Source organism: Sorex araneus, chromosome 4, assembly GCF_027595985.1.
Source record: "Sorex araneus isolate mSorAra2 chromosome 4, mSorAra2.pri, whole genome shotgun sequence".
Lineage (NCBI taxonomy): Eukaryota > Metazoa > Chordata > Mammalia > Eulipotyphla > Soricidae > Sorex > Sorex araneus.
The window spans coordinates 44433494-44459728 of record NC_073305.1 but is presented as its reverse complement, the minus strand read 5'-3'; the positions used below and the strand labels follow the sequence as shown (position 1 = coordinate 44459728).

The following is a 26235-nucleotide window of genomic DNA, read 5'->3' as shown; positions in this document are numbered from 1 at the left end:
AGCAATGTTTAGGAGTTACTCCTGGTTCTGCATTCAGAAATTATTCCTGGTGGTACTCAGGAACCCTATGGGAAGTCAGAGATCTAACCTGGGTGGGCCACATGCAAGACAAGTACCCTATTCATTGTACCATCACTCAGGCTTTGGATATTGCTTTCATATGTGTTTTTTGTTTCGTTTTATTTTTGAGCCTTTCCTGTGGTGATCAAGAGGTCTTGGGGTCCCACTGGAGATTCTTGCTTGGCTATCCAGACTCTTGGCTCAGCACATGGGCCTAAGGAGTGATGCTGCTGGGTGCTGCAGTGCCAGGGATTCCCAGGCCACACAGCAATGCTGGGGTACCAAGTGGTGGCGGGAATCAAATCCATGTGGGTCAGACGCTCAGGCATAGTTCCTATCCTGCTGCATTATCTCCTGATCCCTTTCATGCGTCTTTGATCTTTAAATGAATAGAATCATGTAGATGTATTGTTTTATGCCATCTTTCTTTTTGTGAACTCCAACCTTATTGCTATGGGTGATATTATTTTAAGTATTTAATATATAGCTGTATAGTCCTTTTCTGCTCATATATTATTTGTTCTTATTTTGCTTATAGAAGCTGCTGAAGAAGAAAAAATGGAGACAGATACTGATGGCCAGCAGCCTGAAAAGGTAGAGCGTTTCTGTTTGAACTGTACCATTAACAGAAAAGCCACAAGGGAACCTTTTATAGCTTAATAATTTGGATTTATTCTGATCATTTGAGTTGCCTTTTACGTTTTGCTGGTTTAAGGTAGAGTTGGCACAAGATACAAGAGAGCAAGAGAGGACAGTTCTCATTCATTCAGTGAAGATTTGTTTTCTCTCCCCCTTTTTTTTTTTACCCAGGTGGGAATATGAATATAAAACTTAAGGCTCTTATAATTATTGAATAGTAGGTCCTATACTTGTTACAGAAGAGACAGACTATTAAAGGCAATGTTTTCAAAAGAATTAATTTGAAATAATCTTTTGGGGGGTTTATACTGGTTACTGCTTGAACGCTACTCCCAGCTCTGTGTTCAGGGATTGCTATGGGCAGTGTTCAGAGGACTGTGCAGTACTGGGCTTTGCACACAAGTATGTGCTTAACTATTGAGCCATCTCCCCAGCTCTAGAAAAATGTTAGGTAATGTTCGACATAAAGAGTAGACAAAACTGTAAAGAGTAGACAGAACTATCAAAATTAAAAGGAAGGGTTGGGATTTGAAGATTCCAAGTGGTGATCAAGAGGAATCACTGGAGGTAGCTTGTGGAGGCAGTGTTTGTGATGCATGACTCCAGATTTGTAGAGGCTGTAAAAATGTGTTGGGCAGAGAGGGCTTAACTAGCCTCTTCTCAATGAGGGTGTATGATAACCTCTCATTATCTACCTGTGAGAGTTTTCTAGGATTTTTTTTTTTTTTGGCAACAAATTATCTTGTTTCACAGTTGATAATGTTTATTCTCCCCCCCCCTTTTTTTTCTTTGGTAAACTGCATTTTAATTGTTGATCTTTTGGAAAACAAATGAATAATTTTGTTTTTAACCAGTACATAATACAAAATTTATCATTCTAACCTTGATCTTAGATCAAAGACATTTTATTTTAGTGCTTTAGATACATACTATGAATACTTAAATGTTAAGAAGTACCTCTCTGAATTTATTTAAGAGGGTCTCCCAAGCAGTGTTCAGGGTGCCTGGGAGAGTCATTCCAGCAATCCTCTGTCTACCCAGTGGATTTCAGTACTCTGTGGCCCCTGCAGTTCTGTAGATTGTTCTGGTCACCCCAACAGTGCTTGGGGCTTACCAGGCTACACCTGGCAATGCTTAAGGAACCATGTGCTGAGGATTGAACCATGGTTGGCCTCGTTAAGGCAGCACCTTACCCATTGTTCGTTCTTTAAGCTCCTTCATTTGTCAGTTACTTTCCATCTTTACACTCCAAGCCCTCCTGAACTGAGCTCACTTTTTTTGTTTTGTTTTGTTTTTGTTTTGTTTTTTGGGTCACACCCATCGATGCACTCAGGAATTATTCCTGGTGGTGCTCAGGGGACCATATGGGATGCTGGGAATTGAACCCAGGTCGGCTGCATGCAAGGGAAATGCTCTACCCTCTGTGCTGTCACTGCAGGCCCAAGTTCATTTTTTTTTTCTTTTTGGGTCACACCCAGCAATGCTCAGGGGTTATTTACTCCTGGCTCTGCACTCAGGAATCACTCCTGGCGGTGCTCGGGGGACCACATGGAATGCTGGGAATCAAACCCGGGGCGGCCGCGTGCAAGGCAAATGCCCTACCCGCTGTGCTATCACTCCAGCCCCCCAAGTTCATTTCTTAAGGAATGAGGGTCATAGGTTGCCCTAGCTCCCTAATGCAGTACTCAGCCAGTGATGCCATTGGTTCAGTGCAAATTGCCCATCAATGTATTGCTGCTGTCAATCTGGATGGCCAGAGTTTACTGGCGCCACTTCGGTGGTGCTATAGGCCTCATGAGCTGTACCCAGCGTTGCTTAAGGGACATATGGTGCAGAGAGGGCACATGGTAGGCAAGTGCCCTAGCCTTTGTTTATATCCTTATAAGAAGTAGAGTTCATTTCTTATAAAAAAAAATAGTATCTTTTTGTTCCTTAATATAATATCATTTATAAAACAACCAAGTTTTGCTCACTTGCTGTTTGTCTTTTCTTTACCCATTTCAGGCAGAAATCAAAGGAGAAAATGAAATAGATGAAAATGATAAGGCACAAGATGGAGAAAATGAAAAAAATAGTGAGAAGGAACAGGATAGTGAAGTTAGTGAAGATACCAAATCAGGTAATTTGAGGAAACTCTTTGGATTTTTGTTATGTAAAACTTGAAAGCACTGGGGGAATGTGTTTGTGTAGAAACATTTCTCTGTTTATTTGAGGTTTAGTTTTCTTTTTTGTGTTTTGGTTTTGGTTTTGGGGCCACACTTGGCTGTGCTCAGTAGGTTACTTCTGGCTCTGCACTAAGGAATCGCTTCTGGCAGTGCTCAGGGGACCATATGGGATACTGGGGATCAAACCCAGGTTTGCTGCATACATGGCAAATGCCTTACATGTTGTGCTATCGCTCTGGCCCAAGGTGTTTTGTTTCTTGTGAGAATCATGGTAGGCTTTTAAGTTTCGTTTTTCCTGCATAGTGATGCTAGTGGGTGCCTTATTTTTAGTAGTGTATAGACAGACCAGTTGTTCTATTTGACATAGGTCACTGCACAAACCTGCTTAAGCATCCGTTGTTAGTGTACCAAATCATTCCTGGCTCAGAGGCCCATGGAAGCACATTTACAATATCTGATTTTCTCCAAACCCTGGGACTTCCCAGATCATTTCAGTGACTGGTGAACAAATGTTGATCTTAGGGCAGGGCGTCACTCTGAATTTTCCTTTCTATCTTAAGAAAGTTGCACACCTTAGAGAAATGAAAAGAATATAAAAATAGTACAAAGTATACCAATGTAGAAAATCCATCTCAAATTGAAGTAAACTTAAATGCATGGAAAGGTTCATCAAAAATCTTAGAGAAGTGGGGCTGGAGTAATATAATAGCACAGCGGGTAGGATGCCTTGCATGCAGCCGACCTGGGTTCGATTCCCAGCATCCCATATGGTCCCCTGCGCACCGCCAGGGAGTAACCCCTGAGCATCACCGGGTGTGACCCAAAAAGAAAAAAAAAAATCTTAGAGAAGAAAAGGCATTGAGAGCTCTGTATCGGGGACTGCAGTGATAGCACAGCGGGTAGGGCGTTTGCCTTGCACATGGCCAACCCGGGTTCAATTCCCAGCATCCCATATGGTCCCCTGAGCACCGCCAGGGGTGGTTCCTAAGTGCAGAGCCAGGAGTAATCCCTGTGCATTGCTGGGTGTGACCCAAAAAGCAAAAAAAAAAAAAGAGCTCTGTATCACAGTCATCCTAGTTGATCATGTGGTGGAGAGAACAAAATTGAAAGTTAATGAAACTGGGCACCACACTAATAAAGCATTCTGATTCTTCCCTCCTCCCTGCAGAAGAAAAGGAGACTGAAGAAAACAAGGAACTCACGGATACTTGTAAAGAAAGAGAAAGTGATGTTGGAAAGAAGAAAGTAGAACATGAAATTTCTGAAGGAAATGTAGCTACAGCTGCAGCAGCTGCTCTTGCTTCTGCTGCAACCAAAGCCAAGGTTTGCCCCTGACATCCCTTGTCAGTGCTCTCATAAGCCAGTATTGAAGGGTCATGTTGGGAACATTTAGTATACAGAGCCTTATACTCAAAAGACAGGACCGTGCTTAAATGGCATTTCTAGGTTAGGAATGCCCGGGCAAGAGGAAGATGATAAGCGCAGTAGACTTGATCCTAGAGTTGATTGCTTGTGACCTGACCTATCACTGAGCCCTGGGTGGGCAAAAGGCAGAATTGAGAGAGTCTTGGATTATTCCAGTAACTCCTACCAGGTTGAAATATTTGATATTTAAGACAAAAAATCTGTTTCCTTATATAAATACTTCACCCTGCTTTTACAGAGTGAAAGGAGAGAGAGAGGGAACCTAAAATAGCTCTTTTTCTTCTTGAATTTGCCAGCTTTTCTGGGGGTGGTTTTCTCTATTTATAACATAGTATTGGCTTCACAGCATACTTAAGAGAAAAAGAGAATGTTATTTCCTCGCTTTGTGTTAATTTGGCATTTTAAAGCACTCCAGGCATCAGTGTGTCAAGTTTTTAAAAAATCTTTTAATTCTTTCTCCATCTTACCCTTAGAAATATACCTTCCATTATCAGTTACTACATTTGGAATAGTAGTTACTAGAACATACCTAATCATTACATCCTGTGCTGTTTTTGATCCATTGGTAATAATGTTTATTAGGGGTCTTGAATTTCCTCAGACCTTTCAGCTGCTGTGAGCTACTTCTCTACAAATTTAATCTGTGGGGCATGGTTTATAACATCCACAGATGACTCAGTTCAGACTTCACAAGCACTGTTTTTTCGCCCACTTCTCTTTCTGTTGATATTGTCACAGTGACCAGAGATCACAATGCTTGGTCGTTAGTGTTCACATAGTTGGTTGTGGTGCTTTCTGGTAATTGCACATCAGGTTATGACATTCATACAAATCAGGGCACTGAGTCATATACATTAGTGATTTTTGGATTTCATTTTGGGGTTTAGTTTCTGGCCCTACCCGGTGTTGTTCAGGGGCTACTCTCAGCTTAGTACTGAGGGGTTGTGTTGTGTTAGCAATGTGCAGGGGACGGTGTGATGCCTACAGTTGAACCCATACAGGGCATGCATTCCTTGTGCCAAAAAGACAGTACAGAGGTTAAGGTACTTGGCTGACCCCAATTTGACTCCTGCCTCTGCATATGGCTCCCTGAGCACTGCCAAGAATAATCCCTGAGCACAGAGCTAGTAGTGAGTTCTGAGCTCCACTGTGTGGGTCCCAAAACAGAAAACAATACAAAGCATGTGCTGCAGCTCACATTGAGCTCACACTTCAGTTCTCAGACATGATCTTGAGTCAGTTTACTGGCTGTGGTGCTCAAACATCAGTTTGTTGCAATGCTAGTAGCAGGTGGCACTCTTTAGTTGTGGTGTAGTTAGAAAAGAGCTTATGGTGTTGGAGACCACAGACAGCAGAGCTGCTAGGCTCGTGCTTGGTCCATTTGGCAGCACTGAGAATTGAACTTGTGTCCTATTGTTTGCATGGCAGGTGCTGCAGCCACTGGACCATCTCCAGTGTTTGCTTATTTGTTTATTTTCTGAAACCACTGTTTTTTTGATTGCCCACCCATCTGACAGGAGTGTGTGGTTACGGGTGGGTAGTGTTGGGGACTTTAGAGGTCACAGTCATAGTCCACATAGATACTCCAGTTGATTGTTCATTGTTACAGTACCTGGAGATCCTGTATATTCAGATTCATCAGTTCCTTCCAAAGATAGCACCTGATCCTCATGGTCCTTCCCTCCCCTTCCTTTTTAAAATTTTTAGGTCACACCCAGTATAACCCCCACCCTGAGCAGGGGTTATTGCTGGCTCTGCACTCAGTAATTACTCCTGCTGGTGCTTAGGGGACTGGATGGAACGCTGGGGATTGAACCTGGATCGACTGCATACCAATCTACTGCCTATTGCTCCAGCCTCTGAATATTCCTTTTCCTCTACTAGCCCCTTACTCTGTGAACTTTTGAGTCTACTCTTGTTTAGACTCATAGTGATGTGTCACCAAATTTTTTTATTTGCTAAGTCTACTCTTGTTTAGACTCTGTGATGTCACCAAATTAATTTTTTTATTTGCTTTGGCCCATCATTGGTTTTTATTGTTCATATAATCATCAGGGATCTTAGAAACCTAACATGCATCTTTGGCACATTTTGTCTTTAATAAGGAGTTGGAGATCAAGAGAGCCTACTTCCTTTGTGAGCACTTTATCAGGTTAATAGCACAACTATTTCAAATGCAGCCTCAGGTCTTTTTTAACTTCCTCCTCCCCTCCCCCCCTTTTTTCTTTTCTAAATTTTGGACCACATACAATAGTGCTAAAGGGTCACTCCTGGTGGTGCACAGTGGACCTTATGCCTTGATGGAAATTGAACCAGGTTTAGCTCTGTGCAAGGAAGTGCCTTAATCCCTGGATGATTTCCTCGGCTATTTGACTGCTCATATTCTTTCTATTGAAGCTGTTCAGCCATCCAGTTTAGTTCATAGGATATTGCCTGGACCATTACTGCTTTTTAAAGACCTTTGCTTGATGCCATCATCCCATTTGTTTTGCTTAAGCTAGCATGACCTTTTGTTTTAATTTTGTTTTGTTTGGGGGCTACACCCAGCACTCTGTGCTCAGGGATTACTTCTGTGTTCAGGGACCATATAGGATACTGGGCAGTGAATTTGGGTTGGCCTTGTACAAAGCAAGTGCCTTGCCTCTGAACTATTATTCCATCCCCTATTTTTAATTTTTTTGTTTGTTTTGATTTTCAGGCCACACCTGGCAGTACTCTGGGCTTACTCCTGGCACTGCACTAGGAATTATTACTGGCAGTGCTACGGGGATTATATGGGGTACAAGGGATTGAACCCAAGTTGGTTGCATGCAAGGCAAGTGCCCTATTCACTGTACTCTTTCCAGCCCCTGCTTTAGAATGTCTTCATTGATGGGCTGGAGAGATAGTACAGGGGTCAAGATGCTTGCCTTGCATACAGCCAACCTGGGTTCAATCCCCAGCACCATCTATCGTCCCTGGAGCCTGCCAGGAATGAGTACCTAAGTACAGAACCAGCCAGTAAGCCCTAGCACAGACAGATGGTCCCAGAACAGAAAGATAGCTATAAGTTAAAAAATAAATAGGGTTTCATAATTGAGGCTGTAGAGGTACAGGAGGTAATGTGCTTGCTTCATGTGTGGCCAACCACACTTCAAATGCCTGGTACCATCTTAAACAACACGTACAAGGAGAATCGTAGCACTGGGCTGGAAAGATAGCTATCACATGCTTTGAATTTAGAAGGCTTGCGGTCAACCTGCCACCACATGGTCCCTCAAGCACCATTGAGAATCATCCCTAAGTACTGAGCTGGGAGTAACCCCCAAGCACTATTGTGTATAACCCTGACCTCTCTTCCCCCTAGAAATAAAAATTGAAACAGCTTTACCAGATACTGCAAGCACTTCCTAATGACTGTGCTTATTCTATTGATATAGTTACTAAACTTTCTCCTAATACCCTGAATTATACTTATCTTTTTGCTTTATAGAAATGGAATCATACAGTACATGATGTAAATACTTTAAAATACATTTAAAATATTGATGGGTATTGTATCTTCTCAGATACTTTTCCAGTTCTCGGTTGAAATCACCAGTCCCACCCTTCCTTCTTTCATGTTGTGATATCCATTTTGTTCATTTGGCAACAGTGCTCTCACAAGCTTGCACATTTGGTTGTGTTGTGCTGTAGATTACACTTGTGATACATGGGAGCCCACTGACAGTCTCACACATCCTAAGTAGGCATCTGAGCAGTTACCTATATCCTGGAGTTCATTTGACTTTTACAATCAGGACCCTTTTCAGTTTTTTGGTCTGTTTACCTGGTCGTGCCTGTTCTTCCTACCAGGGAGCCCACTCTTATTTCCAACTGGACTTTTCTGTGCACTCTGCCCCCTCCCGTAGCATGGGTTTCTTAGTCTTCCTCTCATCTTTCCTCCTCTCTATTCTGTATGTTTCCCTATAGGATGTCAAAAAAGGGACTTGAATGGAGGATCACCCACAAGGTTTTATGACTGTTTCATGATGCTTTCCTCTGGTCTCAGAATACACCATTGGCAGCAGTATTTGTAAACTGTGCCATAACTATCGGTGGCAGAAAAACAATTTTAGACATCAATGTATCTGGCCTTTAGAGATTCCATACAAGATTTGAAAGTGTCCAGAGACCAGTTTGTTTTCAGGTCATTGAATTTTCACTCTCATCATTACTCATTTTCATTTCTCAACTTTTAAATCTAAATTTTCAAAACTTCTAGGTTTCCCTTGTGAGTGATACAGATGCTTTTGCTCCATGACTTGGCACACATGAACTATTCATTGCCTCTACAGCTGGATCTGACACATTTCACCACACACACAATCATTTTTGTACTACATAGTAATTAGGGGGGTAAGAAATTCACTTAGATTACTGTAATTAGTACAGCTTATCCATGCAATCTAAGTTTTCTCTTATTCTCTTTTTGTTTTTCTGTGTCTATAAACAGCTTTGTTATTAAGAGTTTTCCTTGATACATTTTAATTGTTTGTCACACTTTGACATGGGATGGTAATGAGAGGTTCTAGATCTAGCTCCAGAACAGATGATGTAGGCATGCTTTCTGACCTCCCCCCATTCTCACCATTCGAGGGGCTCTTTATCATACCACTTTTCCATTGTGTTTGGTACTGGTAGGCTGTGGACCCACTGAAAGGAGTTTGTGGGTCAGAGGAGAAAAACCTGTGACTGGAACCTAACCAAATGGGTATTTCAGATTATATGGAAGAAAAAGTCCAGAGCTGTTGCTTAATTAAACTAGCAATATTGATTAAGCTACCCAAATTAGAACACATTTCCTACAATAGGATTTTTTTTTCCCCTCCAGAGAAAGCAGAGATCCCATTTTCTTACGACTACAAATATACTCTTACTTCTATTTTACTACAATACCATGTCCAGGTGACCTAAAATGGCTAGTGTTGAGAGTAACTAGGCGTTCATTTTGGAACAAACAAGATTTAGTCTTAATCTTCAGAAATGCCTCATAACTTGATCCCTTATTTCTAAAATTCTTTTAGTAAATAGGAAAATACTCATTGTACATTTTATTACAAGGTTTAATGGATAAATGTTGACTGAAATTTCATTGGTGACCTCTCCTGTGGTTAAGATATATTCACCTTGTATGTGGTCTTGTATCCCTGGCATCACATCCACTCCCCTCTTGCACACCCACCTCCAACATCTTAAGGAACACTCCCAAGCACAGAGCCAGTAGTTTTCACAGCACTGCTGGGTGTGACACAAAGTTTAAAAAAAAAATGCAAGCATTGATTTCAGTGATTTGATTTTATTCATTAAAGTAAAGTTTTCTTTTGTTGTTTTTGGTTTTGTTTGTTTGGGGGCCTCTTGGTGATGCTCAGGAGTTACTCTTGCCTCTGCACTCAGGAATTACTCCTGGTAGTACTCATGGAACCATATAGGATGCTGGTGATCAAACCTGGGTGAGCGTGTCCAAGGCAAACATACTACTCACTGTATTCTCCCTCCAGCCCTTATTAAAATAATTTCTATTAAATCTTTGATAACCTGTCATTTTACTTGATGACATGGTTAGGATACACTAGGAACATTTGCTCCATATGTTGCCTACAGTTTTGGAGCTACACGTGGCAGTAGCTCAGGGCTCAGGGATCACTCCTGGTGGGGCTCAGGGACCATGTAAGGTGCCAGGCAAGGCAGGTGCATTGCCTGCTGTACTGCCTCTTTGGCCCCTGTTCATCTCTTTATGTATAATAGATAATACCTCTGTCAGCTAGAATTATTACTTTGTGATGGAAACAAAAATTCTATGTCCGCTGTATTCCAAACAACTTGCTTTTTTGTTGTTGGAGGCATTGGGGGAATACGCGATACTTGGGGCCATACCTTGCAAATTGGGATTTTAAAAATGTGTTCACGTAGCTATTTGGGCTATCTATAACAATACATAAGATAGTCTAATCACTTTCTGTACCCATCAGCCAACCTTGTTTATTATCTTGACATTCTCATCTGTTACTCTCTTGGCATTTGCATTCCCACCCCTTAATCTTAGAACTTTAGTGGCTTCTGATCTCATCTTCTTCCATTCTCTCCTTTAAACACTTAATTCACTGGAGCATTTCTTTTAAACTGGGTATAAAAAGTAAACTTTCTGAATTCACTTAATGGACTTAAATTGTACTTGTAATTTATTATACCTCAGAATTTAGAAGAAAATTTAGCTTTATCTCTAAAAAACCTACTGTTTTTCTTACTTGGCTGGAATTAGTTTGAGGGATCAAATCAAGGACTTTGTTACCTTCTAGGCATAATTCTGTGCTGCACTATATCCTTGGCCCTGAAAAGCTGCGTTTTCTTCTGAGAGGTTTGATGCAGATAGAAATTTTGTTTGCAATTTGTTCAGTTTTTATTTTCCCTTCGGAAAATAGTTTAACTGGTGTTCTTAATTTTCAAAACTGCCTTTTACAGGGGCTGGAGCAATAGTACAGCGGGTAGGGCGTTTGCCTTGCACGCGGCCGACCCGGGTTCGATTCCCAGCATCCCATATGGCCCTCTGAGCACCGCCAGGAGTAATTCCTGAGTGCAGAGCCAGGAGTAACCCCTGTGCATTGCCAGGTGTGACCTAAAAAGCAAAAAAAAAAAGAAACTGCCTTTTACATATGGATCATTTTGGGTCACATCCAACACTGCTCAGGTCTTACTCCTGACTCAGCGCTTAGACTCCTAGTGGGTACAGGGGACCATCGATGGTGATATAATCATAATCGGCAGGTACCTTGGCTTCTATTTTAAACATTTCTTTGTGAGCACTTTCTTTTTGAAAACTCATGTTCAGTTTTGAGAGGAGACTTTTTTGGTTTTTTTCTTTTTGGGGTCACACCTGGCAGTGCGCAGGGGTTATTCCTAGCTCTGCACACAGGAATCACTCCTGGCAGTGCTCAGGGGACCAGTGGGATGCTGGGAATCAAACCCGGATTGGCCACGTGCAAGGCAAATGCTCTACCCGCTGTGCTATCACTCCAGCCCCAAAGAGAGTAAACATTTTGACATATTTGCTGATTAACTCCTGAGAATTGCCTAGTTACTCCCTCCCCCCCAAGAAAAGGCATTCATTAGAAAAGATATAGACACACTTATGTTCATGATACTATGGGATATCCCCAAGTTCTTGCATATAAATCTCAGCATAAGTCTCACAAAAACTGGTTTTTTTAAAAATTTTTATAAAGTTGTTCACAATATTTCATTACATTTAATACTTGAACACCAATCACACCACCATTACACCTTCCCACCATATTTCCATCCTGAATCCCAAACCATGTCCCCAGAGCAGAACCAAAGTAATTTATTTTGTATTGCTTGTTATGAATAATCCACTAAAAATGAGACAAAAAGGGTTTCTTAGAGGAAAGTGTGTGAAGATTGTTGTATTTCACCAGGAGACATTAAGCCCTCCTGTAAGAGATTAGTAGCATGTTAAAGGTTGAGCCTTTAACCTTAATATAAATATGTGTGCTTATATAAATATGTCTATTCCCCCTAAGATTGGTTGCCTTCTACTTTAAGCCTTATCAAATGTGGTATGCTGCTCTTGGTATATTGGTGGTGTAAAGTATCATGTCCAGAAATAGATTAACTCGGGTGAGGTTTGTTCGAACATGTGGAGGGCAGCCAAGACCATGGTGGTGATTGAATTCTGGAGGTTTTTGGCTGCTGGGGCTGGTTCCATTGGGGCGGGAGGCCAACAGAGTTTGGGTTTTTTTTTTTTTTTTCTTTTTGGGTCACACTTGGCTATGCACAGGGGTTACTCCTGGCTCTACACTCAGGAATTACTCCTGGCGGTGCTCAGGAGACCATATGGGATGCTGGGAATCGAACTTGGGTCGGCCGCGTGCAAGGCAAACGCCCTACCCACCGTGCTATTGCTCCAGCCCGAGGCCAAGAGAGTTTTAACAAACATTTTCATAAAAGTAAATCTAGAAGTTGATATTGTTAATTTTCTCCAAGGATAGGCAGAATGAGAGGGAGATCTGCTTTTTGACTTTGTAAATTTTGTTTCATATGATGTTCATGCTTGCTTTTTTTTTTTTTAATTTTATTGAATCATTGTGAGATCGCTACAGGCTTTCATGTTTGGGTTACAATCGCACAATGATCAAACACCCATCCCTCCACCAGTGCACATTTCCTACCACCATTATCTCCGGTATAATCCCCTCTTTCCCATCCTCCCCCTGCCTCCATGGCAGACAGTATTCCCCATACTCTCTCTTTCTCTACTTTTGGGCATTATGGTTTGAAATACAGATACTGAGAGGTTATCATGTTTGGTCCATTATCTACTTTCAGCACACATCTCCCATCACGACCAGTTCCTCCAGCCATTATTTTCTTAGTGATCCCTTCTCTATTCCAGCTGCCTTCTCCCCTCCGCTCATGAGACAGGCTTCCAGCTGTGGAGCAATCTTTCTGGCCCTTGTATCTGCCTAGGGTGTCACTCTCATGTTATTTTATACTCCACAAATGAGTGCAGTCCTTCTATGTCTGTCCTTCTCTTTCTGACTCATTTCACTTAGCATGATACTCTCCATGTCTATCCACTTATAAGCAAATTTCATGACTTCATCTCTCCTAACAGCTGCATAATATTTCATTGTGTGGATGTACCAAAGTTTCTTTAAGCAGTCATTTGTTTTAGGGCACTTGGGTTGTTTCCAGATTTTGACTATTGTGAACAGTGCTTCAATGAACATATAGTTAGAGATGTCATTTCTACTGTGCTTTTTTGCATCCTTGGGATATATTCTCAGAAGTGGTATTGCGGGGTCATATGGAAGCTCAATTTCTAGTTTTTGAAGGACTGTCCATACTGTTTTCCAGTAAGGCTGGACCAGTCGACATTCCCACAACAGTGAAAGAGCATCCCTTTTTCCCCACATTCCCGCCAGCACTGGTTGCTTTTGTTCTTTTGAATGTGTGCCAGTCTCTGTGGTGTGAGATGATATCTCATTGTTGTTTTGATTTGCATCTTCCTAATGACTGGCAATGTGGAGCATTTTTTCATGTGCCTTTTGGCCATTTGTACTTCTTTTTTGAATAAACTTCTGTTCATTTCTTCTCCCCATTTTTTGATGGGGATGCTTGCTATTTTAAAATTAAATTACTTAACACCATCCATCGAGAACATGCTTAGAATCTTATAATCTTAATTTAACCTTTTCGATCTTTTATTTGCTTGGTTTTGGTTCATGCCCAGTGGTGTTTGTGGTCTGTTCCTCGTTCAGTGCTTAGAGGTTGCTCATGACAATGCAAAGAAGCAGACTAGAGGCTCCTATATACAAAGTATGCTCTCCAGCCTCTTTTTTTTTTTTTCAATTGAATCACCATGAGAAAAGTTACAAAGCTTTCAGGTTTAAGTCTCAGTCATACAATGATCAAACACCCATCCCTTCACCAGTGCACATACTCCACCACCAAGAACCCCAGTGTACCTCCCATCCCATCCACCCCCTGTGTGGCTGATGATTTTCACTTTTCTCATTCTTTGATTACATTAAGTATTTCAACAGAAAACTCACTATTATTATTTGGAATTTCCCCCCAACAATCAGACCTGCCGAAAAGGCATCATTTGATAATTTGTTTTCCATTGCTGAAAATGAAGAGCATATGAGGTCACAGCCGCGCGGTTTTGGATTTCTGGTATTTTAGTAATTAAGTCCTGAGAAATTTCTGCCAGAAGTCAGTCACTGCAAACTCATACCTCTGTTTAGTGGGCTCCAAAAGATGGCGGTCGCCACACCTCCAGGAAAGGAAAGGTCGAGAGAGAAAAACCTTTCCCCTCCCAGGACGGCATGGGGCCATAGCTTAGTTCACAGTCTAGAGGCATTTCTGCAAGAAGCCTCTGGGTGCCAAAAGGAGTTAGTAGGCCTCTGGGATCATGGTCTTTTAGGAGCGGAGGAGCCATTCTTGTGTGGCAGCTCGGGGTCTTGTATGGACGGAAAGCACACCGGTAATGATCCCCATCCCAAGATCTCCCGCACGCCCAATCACTTCTCCAGCCTCTTGAGCCATCTCCTCAGCCTGGTTTTTGAAGATTCTGATGTAGGTCAGTTTAGCTGAGAGAGGTACTTTTAAGCATTAATAGCTGTTGATTTATAAAAACAGCTCATTGTTATCTTTCGCTTATGCTTCTGAATCATTCTACTGACGCGTTTCCATAAAATCACATTTTTCTTTTCCAACTATGAAATGGTTAAAAACCAGTTTCATTTTTAGTGTTGTCTATGAGTTTTGCCTCCAGAAACCTAAAATAAACTTCTCTTGCATATTTCTTCTAGATTTTTTAAAAAACACAAAATATAGAGCAGTGGTTTTAAACTTTTACACCTGCAGATAAGCTCTGCTCCACACACCAGCTTTTAAAAACTGATGTAGATATCATTCAGACCAGCAGTTTTTAAGGTTTTTTTTTTTTTCCCAAAATAAGTTAATGTAACTAAAGTAAAATAAGCATATAAATTTAGCAGATATATAAATAAGTATTTCAGCAGATATATCAAAGGTGAATGCAGAATGGTCTTGAGTTTTTTGATGCATACTTTTTCATTGTATATGTAGAAGATGGAATTAGTCCCTCAAATTTACTCAGCTCCTTGACCAAACATGTGGTCTTCATTCTCTCTGTATAGTGTGACAGATTTTTCTTTGTGCTACTCAGTTGGTAAGAAGCATGAGTAATATCCATCTGTATTTGTTTTCCTTGCTCTGGACACCATCCCCACATTAAGAATGAAGTATTTATTGTTTGCTTCCTCCTATATCTATAGTTAGTTCTACTTATCAATAGGAAGACAGAGGCGTTGTATCTAAGTCTTGGTTGCTGAGAGTTCACAGCTTCTCTGCCCCTGGACAGTTCACAGGGAGGAGAGAATAGTGAAGAGAGGAACAGTTACGAGGGTGAGTGTGGAGGTGAGAAGTGTTTCCGGGCACTTCCATCCATTTTGTGCATCAGAGTTTCATCCTGTTTTCAGCCTATCTCACCTTCTTGATGGAGTCTTTAATTATAAAAAGTCTTGCAATTTCACGTTTTTTTCTGTGTTTTGTTTTTTTAAGCAAATGTTTAAATAATTGGATGTTTTGCCCCTAGCACCTGGCTGCCGTAGAAGAGCGGAAGATCAAGTCTCTAGTCGCTCTCCTGGTTGAGACACAGATGAAGAAATTGGAAATCAAACTTCGACATTTTGAGGAGCTGGAAACCATCATGGACAGAGAGAAAGAAGCTGTAAGTAGAGGGAGTATACTGGAAGTTGGTTTTGGGTGTCTTCCCCCCCCCTTCCTTCTTTATTTTATTGTATATGGAAGGTTTTAACAGTTAAACATTAGCTATCTTAAAATAGAAGTTTTATTAAAAAATCAGCTTGGGGCTGGAGCAATAGCACAATAGCGGGTAGGGTGTTTGCCTTGCACACGGCCTACCTGGGTTCGATTTTCAGCATCCCATATGGTCCCCTGAGCACCCCCAGGAATAATTCCTGAGTGCAGAGCCAGGAATAACCCCTGTGCATTGCCAGGTGTGACCCAAAAAGAAAAAAAAAATCAGTTCAATCCTACTTTTACCTTTTTTTTAAATTATCTTTTAAAAATCACCCCCTTCCCCCACGTTTTTCTTCCTGTTTGCACTTTCCAAAGGATCTTCAGCTAGTAATGATGAAGAAATGAAAGATTTGTTCAGTGATCCAGCTCAGAGCTCAAGCTCCAGCATCAGAAAGAAAAGAAATATTCAGGAGCTGTAGAGATAGTACAGCCAGTAGGGCTCTTGACTTGTACAGGGCCGACCTAGGTTTGATTCCCAGCATCCCGTATGGTTACCTGAGCACTGCCAGGAGTAATTTCTGAGTGCAGAGCCAGGAGCATCACCATGTATTGCTGGAAAAAAAGAAAAATTTCTGAAACTAATTAACTAAGCCTTGATTTACCTTTTGGTTTCCCAGATATATCAAACTATTACATCTATAAAAGTTGATCTTTTAAGGCCAGAGATGTAACTGAGTTTTAGGGTAAATGCTTTGCATATATGAGGCCCTGGATGTCCAGAGACAAAAAGAAAATACTTTGGGGGGAGGGGAGCCGCACCCAGAGATGCTCAGAGGTTACTCCTGACTGTGCTTAGGGAACAAGAACTGGATACTGAAACAGTTAAAGTAATATGTATGGTTCCCCTCTAGTGAAAGTATTACAAACTATAGTGCCTAAAAGAAAAAGGGGGGATATGAGAAGAAAGTGTCTGCATAGAAGTAGGCTGGTAGTGCCAGGGATGGAGTGGGCATCAGGGAAACTGGGGACATTGGTGAAGGGATGATTGAAACTCAATTATGAACAACCTTATAATTGTATCTCAATTAAACTGAATTGTATTCAATTTTTTAAAAAACACAGTAAGTTTCAGACGGGGCCTATGAGAGACTACAGCTACTTAGAGAGAGCTTAAGTGCCTTGACCCCAGCAAAAGCATTGTTATTTGTGTTTCAGAATCTTGTTCAGTGAGTTGGGAAATCTCTCATAGGGGTGGATAGCCAGGAGTAGCCTTGAACACAACAGGACAGGATTTAGTGTTCAGGATTTATGCCTATGCAAGTGTGTAATACCAGTGATTTGAGCGTGGGGCCTCACACATACCAGACTTGTGCCCCTTTTCTCTGAGCCATCCTTTTAGGCTTGGGGTTTTTAGTTCTTCAAGGTTTCTTGTGAATGAACCCTATTGTGAAACTAGCAATGGGGCAAGTGCTTCTAGGGACTAGCAGCAGTCATGGCTGCTGCCTGATTGACATGTTTAGGAACTTAGGCAGATGGGTGAGTAGGAGGAGGTGAGAAGATAAAGCCATATGATGATAACTGAATCATTAAATTCCCTATTGTACTCTGATTAAAATGGAGAATGCAGGACTTGAGTAAAGAATTGGTGGTCCTCCTCATGGGTTATCTGGGATCAGTCTTTGTGCTCTCATTAAGAGTGTTATAAAGTAACGGACTAGAGGAAACTGGTGAAGAAGCTCCTTGGATAATCTGTGAGAGATTGTGATGGTTTGGACTAGGCTGGCTACAGTAAAAAATGGTCAGGTTTTCCCACAGATGTGAGAAGGAATGGATATGTTCATTTGGGACTTGGCCCTGCTGAAGTGAATGTCAAGTCACTGGCCCCAAACTTTGGTTTACTTCACTCTTGAGGCCTGACAGTTATAGGCTTCAGGTCTCAGCTGATACTCTAATCTTTGGCAGTGGAGATGGAGTTTTCTTTTACTCTTTTACATCTTTTACTCTTTCCCACTCCACCTCCCTGCTTTATGCAGATGAAGTGGGGAGAGGAGCTTTGTGTGAACTTCAGCTGCACTTGCAGCTGTGTCTGTTTGGTGTCTTGGTGTAGAAAAGTGCTGTTGTATTCAGGTTCCGCTTAGATTGGGTTGCTTTATATATACACACAGTGTAGAAGGGGAAGGGGAGAGGAAGGCACAGTTTGAATGCAGCAGAGGGGATGGGTCTTCAGAGCACAGCTACAGGCAGCTTTGTATGAAGCTGGGTTCCCTAGAGCCAGATTGAAGCCATGAAAGAAAGTGAGCAGATTCATTTACACTCTATTTAAGTGAGTGATTTACACTGTTCAGTTTAGCTATTTATCCACAATCCTAGGAAATGGAAAGAGAGAAAGAAAAGCTGTCTGTATCACATAACGTGGACAATTTCTAGATAGTTTTGGATTATGAAAATAATATGTTAAAATGTTCAAGTATAAATAATTTTTTAAAAATACTCCTAACCTCAATTCCTAGAAATTAACACTATTAATAGTTTTATGACGTGTAATACATTTTTAGTGAGTATTGTACATGTTTAGGAATACAACTTTTTTTAAATCTAGAATTATGTTATAAACATTGATACTTTTGTGTTTTGCTATCTCAGGCATAATTATAAGTAAAGAAGGATCAATTTCATTACAGGTTGAGGCTTATCTATCTTATAACTTTACTGCCTTTATACATTCAAACATACAGTGTTCGAGAATAAACTTTTCAGGTTTAGAAACACTGGGCTCTACATTAGACTTACACTAATCAGAAATTCCTAGTTCACATTATATCTGGTTGTCATCAAGTGAATGTAGTCTTCATTAGTTTCAGAAACAATCAGGTATTCACATGGAAAAAAGGTGGGTTTTATGTTTGTTTGTTTGTTTGTACAGTGGCACCAGGATGTTGCCGTAGTTATATATGTGCTCCATAATAGAAATGGTCCAGCTGGAGGTAGCTTGGCTCTCCTCTCACCTCAGAGATGACCTGTTTGTCCTCATTGACACTTGAGTTTAAAGTGGGTTCTGTCTCGGGGCTGGAGAGATAGCACAGCAGGTAGGGCGTTTGCCTTGCACACGGCCGACCCGGGTTCAAATCCCAGCATCCCATATGGTCCCCTGAGCACTGCCAGGGTGATTCCTGAGTGCAGAGCCAGGAGTAACCCCTGTGCATCGCCAGGTGTGACCCAAAAAGCAATAAATAAATAAATAAATAAATAAATAAATAAATAAATGAATGAATGAATGAATGAATGAATGAATAAATAAACAAACAAATAAAAAATAAAGTGGGTTCTGTCTCACAGTGTGGGGGGTGTAGGAAGGGGACAATCACTTGTCAGGTTTTTTTTTTGTTTTTTTTGTTTTCCCAATTTTAAGTTGGTGGACCATACCCTGCAATGCTCAGGGGTTACACCTAGCTCTCCACTTAGACATAATTCCTAGCAGGCTTGGGTGACCATATGTTGTGCTGGGGATTGAACCCAGATCAGCCATGTGCAAGGCAAGCACCTTAGCTGTTTTACTATCTCTTTGACCTCACAGTTCTAATTTTTTAAGTCCTTTTGATGTTTTGAAATGACAAATCTCAGAAAAAAAGTATACAAAGGTGAATTCATGAGTAAATAAACAGGCAAAATTGGCTTTTTTTTTTCCTTCCCCCAGCTAGCCCTCCCTTTTTTTTTTTTTTTTCTTTTTGGGTCACACCCAGCAGTGCACAGGGGTTACTCCCGGCTCTGCACTCAGGAATTACTCCTGACAGTGCTGGGGGACCATATGGGATGCTGGGGATCGAACCCGAGTCGGCTGCGTGCAAGGTAAACGCCCTACCTGCTGTGCTATCGCTCCAGCCCCAAGCTCTCCCATCTTTAAATGTCCTTTTTGTTTATTTTTTTCCTTTCCAAGATTTATGTGATACTAAGGTCAGTTTCCAAAGAAAGGCTGGTTTGGTATCCGACCCTTGAGTTAGGTAATACAGACTTCTATTGACCTTAAGAGATACAAAGGCTCTTTCCAGTAATAATTCTAATAATTCCGCTTTTGGTTTTTTGATTTTGTTTTTGTTTTGCTTTTTGGGTCACACTTGGCAATGCACAGGGGTTACTCCTGGCTCATGCACTCAGGAATCACTCCTGGCGGTGCTCAGGGGACCATATGGGACGCTGGGAATTAAACCCAAGTCGGCCACGTGCAAGACAAACACCCTACCCACTGTGCTATTGCTCCAGCCCCATAATTTTGCTTTTGGGGCAAGAGAATTGGCTCAATGGACAGAGCACATGTGGAAGAAGAGAGGATTGGATTCCTGGTACAGCAGATTCCCACCACCAGATGCGATTTCCTCCACTCAACAAACAAAACATGCACTGACGGTTTAGCCTCTTTATAAAGCAGATCTTGACCTAAATTCCAAAATTCTCCTATAACTGCAAGACTTGCCAAGCTCTTCAGGCCAATAAAAACTCCGAAAGAACATAGGTTGGAAATCCTCTTGTGGCACCCTCAGAAGCCTATTCTCAGAAAAGTCTTCCATTTCCTAGAAAGAGTGGTTTAAAGAAAGAAAAACACCAGATACAGTACAGCCTGTAGGGCACTTATCTTGTGTGAGACTTACCCTGATTCAGTCCCCAGCATCCCATATGGTCTCATGATCCCTGAGCATAGAGCCAGGAGTAAGCCCTGAGTGGTCCCCTTGTGGTCCCCCCAAAAGCAAAAGAAAGTAAGCAAGCAAAACCAAGGACCTATTCAGCCTTTTTAATCCCTTAAAGAGACTTGTGGTTGAAACCACTATGTTAGATCCTTTTTTTTTTTTTCAGTCTGCCTCTTATACATTATTTCACTGATTAGTCTTCTTGCTGAGCTAGACAGCCAGAGGATTCTCTCACTCTTTATATCCTGCAGTTCCTATCTCATACACAAAGAGAGGTTCATTCAGACTGGCTTTATTAACAGCAATGCAGAATCCATCTCACTCCTTGAGACCCCTTAAACTCTCACTGAGTGATTCATTTCAGAAGCTCTCCTCTCTCAGGAGACTCTGCAGACAGCTAACTAGCACCCAGGACATAAGCTTTATTATCCCTAGTCCCAAACATAATCCCTGGACAATCCCTGATCACAGACCCAGGAGTCAAACCCTCTGGGCACATCTAGGGATGGCACAAATTCCTCTCCCCCTCCTCAATAAATCAGATTAGCCACATTTCAAGTGCTCAGGAGCTGTTTGTGGTTTGTAGTTGTTTTAATGAATAGCCTAATCTAATTAATGCTACTTCAATGCATCAGATCTTCCTTTTTTTTTTTTTTAATAGTTTATTTTTTTTGATTGAGTCACCGTGAGAACAGTTACAGGGCTTTTAGGATCAAGTCTCAGTCATACTGTGATCAGACACCCGTTCCTTCACCAGTGCACATGTTCCACCACCAAGGACCCCTGCACACACACCCTCCCACTCCCCCTCTGCCTGTGTGGCAGATGATTTTCATTTTACTCTCTCCTTACTTTGATTACATTCAATTTTTGACAGAAAACTCAATATCATTATTTGGAGTTTTTTCCCCAACAGTCAGACCTGTTGCAATGGCATCATTAGATAGTATGTTTTCTATTGTCGATAACAAAGAGCATATGATGTTGCATGGTTGCAAAAGTGGCCGCCCAGATTTGGGATTCTGGTATTAAGTCCAGAGGTATTTCTGCCAGCAGCCGCTGCATTCCAAGATTGGTTTGTGTGCCACAGGGATCATGGCTGTTCAGAAGTGGAGGAGCTGTTCAGGAGCGGAAGAGCTGTTCATGAGCGACCGCTCGGGGTCTCATTTGGGCAGGAGGCAGGGCCGGTTCTGGCTCCCCCCTGCCCATCGTGAGATTCCCCATGTGACACATGATTGCAAGCTCCTACCTCTCTGTCCAATTGGTTCTGAATGGTGGCAGTCACCATGCTGCCACAAAGGGGAAAAGGCCGAGGGACAGAAACCCTTCCCTTCCCAGGGCTGCACAGGACCGTAGCTTAGTTCACAGTCCAGGAGTATATCTGCCAGCAGCCGCTGCGTTCCGAGATTGGTTTCTGTGCCTCTGGGATAATGGACGCTTAGGGGTGGCTGAGCCATTCCTGAGCGTGTTTTTTGTATATCAGGAAAGGTCCCAGGAGAGATGTCCCAGTCCCACATACCAGAGCCGTGTTAGTAGAAGCTCAGTGTTGCCAGGACTCCATCTGGAGAAGGCGGGGACGCTGTACCTTCTCTGTCTGGCACCCCAGTCTGGGGTCCGGAGCATTTTCCAGCTTGCGGTGCCCGCCGGCCTGGATTCTTCACTGCTGGCTGCTGTGGCAAGATGGCGCGGAGGGCCTCTTCCATTTCAAATGGTGCTGTGGAGAGACAGTACAGGGTTTCGGTGCTTGCATTAGATATTCGATATTGCTGGCTGAGTTTAGTCCCTGACTCTCCTTGTCCTCCAGTTACCACACACACAGCACAAATAAGTTTATAAATTATTTTAGTAGAAAAAATTAGTATGTGTGGGATTTTATTGAAAAGAAATAAATCTATTAGTGTCTCTATAACATTGATGTTTTTTTTTTTTTTTCTTTTTGGGTCACACCCAGCAATGCTCAGGGGTTACTCCTGGCTTTGCACTCAGGAATTACTCCTGGCGGTGCTTGGGGGACCATTTGGGATGCCGGGGATCGAACCTGGGTCGGCTGCGTGCAAGGCAAACGCCCCACCCGCTGTGCTATCGCTCCGGCCCCACATTGATGTTATTTTTATATATTTGGATTTTCCTTTTTCTTGTGTTCAGATTCATTCCAGGGGCAGTAGGGGCATGGCTGGTGGTGCTCCAGAGCTACTCCTCACTGTTCTGGCATCATTGCTGGCAGTACTAGGCAAACAGTGTGATTCTAGGAGGTCAGACCTAGGCCTCCTGCATTCAGACTCCTAGCCTATGGGGTACATGCTTTAGTCTCAGGTTCTAAATTTATTTTTAGCCCCTAACATAATGCTTCAGCCCCCTAAACTGATTTTCTTTTTTAGCTCTGAATTAAATTAACTTCGATAGTTTTCATGGTGCATCCCATTGTCTAAACTACTGTCAGGCATGGTTTCTGGGTTTCCTGGCACATACAATAAATATTTCTCTTTATTTTATTTTGGATCTCAGAAAGATTATTAAAATGTCATATTCATTGGCAAGAGTGATACTTCAGTGGGTAGGCTTGTTGCCTTACAGGCAGCCAACGCAGGTTCAATCCCCAGCATCTCATATGGACCCTGTGTTGAAGATTCGTACCTGAGCACAGAGCCAAGAGTAAGCCCTGAACACCACTGGGTATGGCCCATAATGTTCACATTCATCATGCTGATGTGAGTATTTGAATGTTAAAATTTACTGTGGCACTACCCAACCAAGTGTCACAAAAAAGTGTGTGCCTTTGCTAGTTAAGGCCACTTTTATTTATCCAGAGCCTTTAACTCTGGTGTCACTCTAAAATAACATCTAACTGTGGAGGGTTCACATCTGAGATAGCATCTGAGAAGGTTGGATAGACTTGAAATTTTACCATCTGAGAAATTACTACAAAGTTAAAATTGTTTCATTTGGGGTAGATTCAGGCACTGTGAAAACTATTTATACTACCTAAGGTCCTGCCTGGTGGCATTACAGACAAAAGATTACATGTCTCAAGAGTGGGCCCAGAGAACAAGAGTCTACTGGGTGTTCGGTACAAGAAAATGCAAACTTTATATTCAACATAAAGAATGCCATGATGTCACAAATGTCTGAATGGAAATAAGTTGCTTACAAAAGAAAATCTTTTCTCTCCTTGGGGATGTTGCAGGAGGTGGGGTGCCTGTGTAACTGTGTTGACATATGAGGAATTCAGATATATAGTGCATATTGCTTAATTCTGAGTGTCCCTGGTATCATTTGATTTTCTTCCTTTTCTTCCAGTTAGAACAACAGAGACAGCAGTTGCTTACTGAACGCCAGAACTTCCACATGGAGCAGCTGAAATACGCTGAATTACGAGCCCGACAGCAAATGGAACAGCAGCAGCATGGGCAAAACCCACAGCAGGCTCACCCGCATTCAGGAGGGCCTGGCCTGGCGCCACTTGGAGCAGCAGGGCACCCAGGCATGATGCCTCATCAGCAGCCCCCTCCCTACCCTCTGATGCACCACCAGATGCCACCACCTCATCCACCCCAGCCAGGTGAGAGGGACACTGCTCAGAGATTCAGTGGGAGTTGTTCCTGTATCAGTTGGTGATATGTAAATAAGACTTTAGAATGAATACACAGATTCATCCAGGAAACTGTGAGATCTAGTTTTATGAAGCCATCATAACATGATTTAAAGATTACCAATGCTTTATGTGTTCTTCTAGTATTCCTACTATCATTAATTAAATGTTTTTATTTGGGGTTGGGGGGTTAATTTTGGGTCAGGACTTACTTCTCGGTATTCAGGGGTCACTTCTGGCAGGCTCAGGTAAGTATATGGGATGCCAGGAGTTAGTCAAGCACCTTAACCACCGAATGATCTCTCTGGACCTAAATGTCTTTGAATGCCTCAATATTCAAATGAGGTCCACCCATTGCATTTTCTGATACTTCTCTTCAATCTTTTAATGTGTTAGCAGTTCATCTGTTTTCTTTAATTTTTTTCTTTCCTATTACCCTTCCCTTTGTTGGTGTCAGTCAGACTTTCAAGGCAAGTGCTGTATGGGACATGGGTTGGAGTTGTTACCCCATGGCCAGACTTGCTTGTGTGCTTGCGGTGTATGTGACTCCCGTATCCTTCCCCCTCTCACTTAATCTGTGAACTAGAGGCTTGTCCTTATACTTTCTGATTCAGGTTCACTTGGGGCGGGGGGCGGGGAGCAGGCATCTTTGTTATGCCTTTTTGTTTTGTTTTGTTTTGTTTTGTTTTGTTTTTGGGTCACACCTGGCAGTGCACAGGGGTTACTCCTGGCTCTTCACTCAGGGATTACCCCTGGCGGTGCTCAGGGGACCATATGGGATGCTGGGATTTGAACCCGGGTTGGCCGCGTGCAAGGCAAACGCCCTACCCGCTGTGCTCCAGCCCCGCCTATTTTTTTTTTTTTTCTCTGTGATCTAAGATTGGTTCCAGCATTGTTAGACTGGTCCATCCATTATAGATTCCCCATCAAACTTTTAAGATTTTATCTGCCTTTGAGAATTGCTTCCTAGAAATCTTTTTGATCAGGCATTGCAGAATAATGAGATTTCTAAATTATTTCTTCTGCATTTATAACATTTATGTACTTAGTGACTTTTCTTTAAAAAGTGAACTTTGGGGTTGGAGTGATAGCTCAAAGGACTGAGCAAATGCATTGCATGCTGGAAGACTAGGCTCCATCTTCAGCACCTCATAGTTCCTGAGCGCTGCTGGGTGTGGTCCCCAAACTGAAAGAAAGAAAATAATAAAGAACATTCATTTGGGTTGGGGAAATGAGTTAGCTCAGGAGGATGGAGAGCATGCAAACCAGGTTTGATCCGTGGGCACTGCTGCGTATGGTCTAGTAGTACTTTCGAGTTTCTCTGGGAGTGACTCCAGCACTGCTTGGGAGTCTCCCTCCCAAATAATAAAAATAGGGGTCTGCAAACTATAGCACAAACGTATGTGATGCATGCTTTACGTGCAGAGGCCTGGGTTTGATTTCCAGCACTCATCCTCTAAGCATGCTGGGAGCAGCCTCCAGGCAGTGAGCAAGGAGTAGCCCCTGAGTATCACCTGATGTGGTCTAAAATACCAAAATAATGATGAGAGTAATAATTTTTTGCCTTCCTCAGCCTTTTTCTTGAAAATCAGTCCTAGAAGGAAAGGCTTTATCAGTTACTTGAATAATGAATTACTACCACCTACCAGCTTTCCATCTCCAGAGGATTAGCATTATGTGTGTACTCTTTTCAGTATTGTGTATTTTGTATAGTTTTGTATATCGTACACTTTTAAGGCTATTATGAATGTTACTCTTTTTGAGGGCTGGAGCAATAGCACAGCAGTAGGGCGTTCGCCTTTCACACAGTCGACCCGTGTTCGATTCCTCCACCCCTCTCAGAGAGCCTAGCAAGCCACCGAGAGTTTTGCGCCCGCACGGCAGAGCGTGGCAAGCTACTCGTGGTGTATTTGATATGCCAAAAACAGTAACAATAAGTCTCACAATGAGAGACGTTACTGGTGCCCGCTCGAACAAATTGATGAGCAACGGTATGACAGTTACAGTGATTCTTTCTGATGCTCAAATTGTCACAGCTTTATTTCCTGGGAGTCCTTTGCAGTTGACAACTATTTGCTACCTTTTAACTTACCTTGCCCTTCTAATTCAGTTCTTTATTAAACGTAATATTATTAAACGTAAAATGAACCTACATTCCAGCCTCCCTGCCCTGCCCTGCACCACCCAGAAGTAAGGCACTAGACCTAAGCACTAAGTGTGGTTTTACTGACAAACAGTATCATAATAATTCCAGGACGTGCACCACCCCACTCCCCCAACACAGAGACAGATCCCTTCCCCTCTTGGAGGGCAGTATGTATGCTGTGAGATGTGGAACAATCACTTT

The 26235-nt window shown here is 42.2% G+C and overlaps 1 protein-coding gene across 1 annotated transcript in view; it reads left to right on the top strand.

Annotated features, from left to right (window-relative positions):
* The window catches only part of SMARCC1 (SWI/SNF related, matrix associated, actin dependent regulator of chromatin subfamily c member 1), a 131025-nt gene that overhangs the window by 91248 nt on the left and 13542 nt on the right, over positions 1-26235 (top strand). Inside the window, exons 22-26 of the mRNA XM_055135396.1 lie at positions 599-654; positions 2704-2818; positions 4033-4187; positions 15454-15588; positions 23597-23858. Coding sequence (XP_054991371.1) covers positions 599-654; positions 2704-2818; positions 4033-4187; positions 15454-15588; positions 23597-23858 — 723 coding nt within the window. The remainder of the gene's footprint in view (positions 1-598; positions 655-2703; positions 2819-4032; positions 4188-15453; positions 15589-23596; positions 23859-26235) is intronic.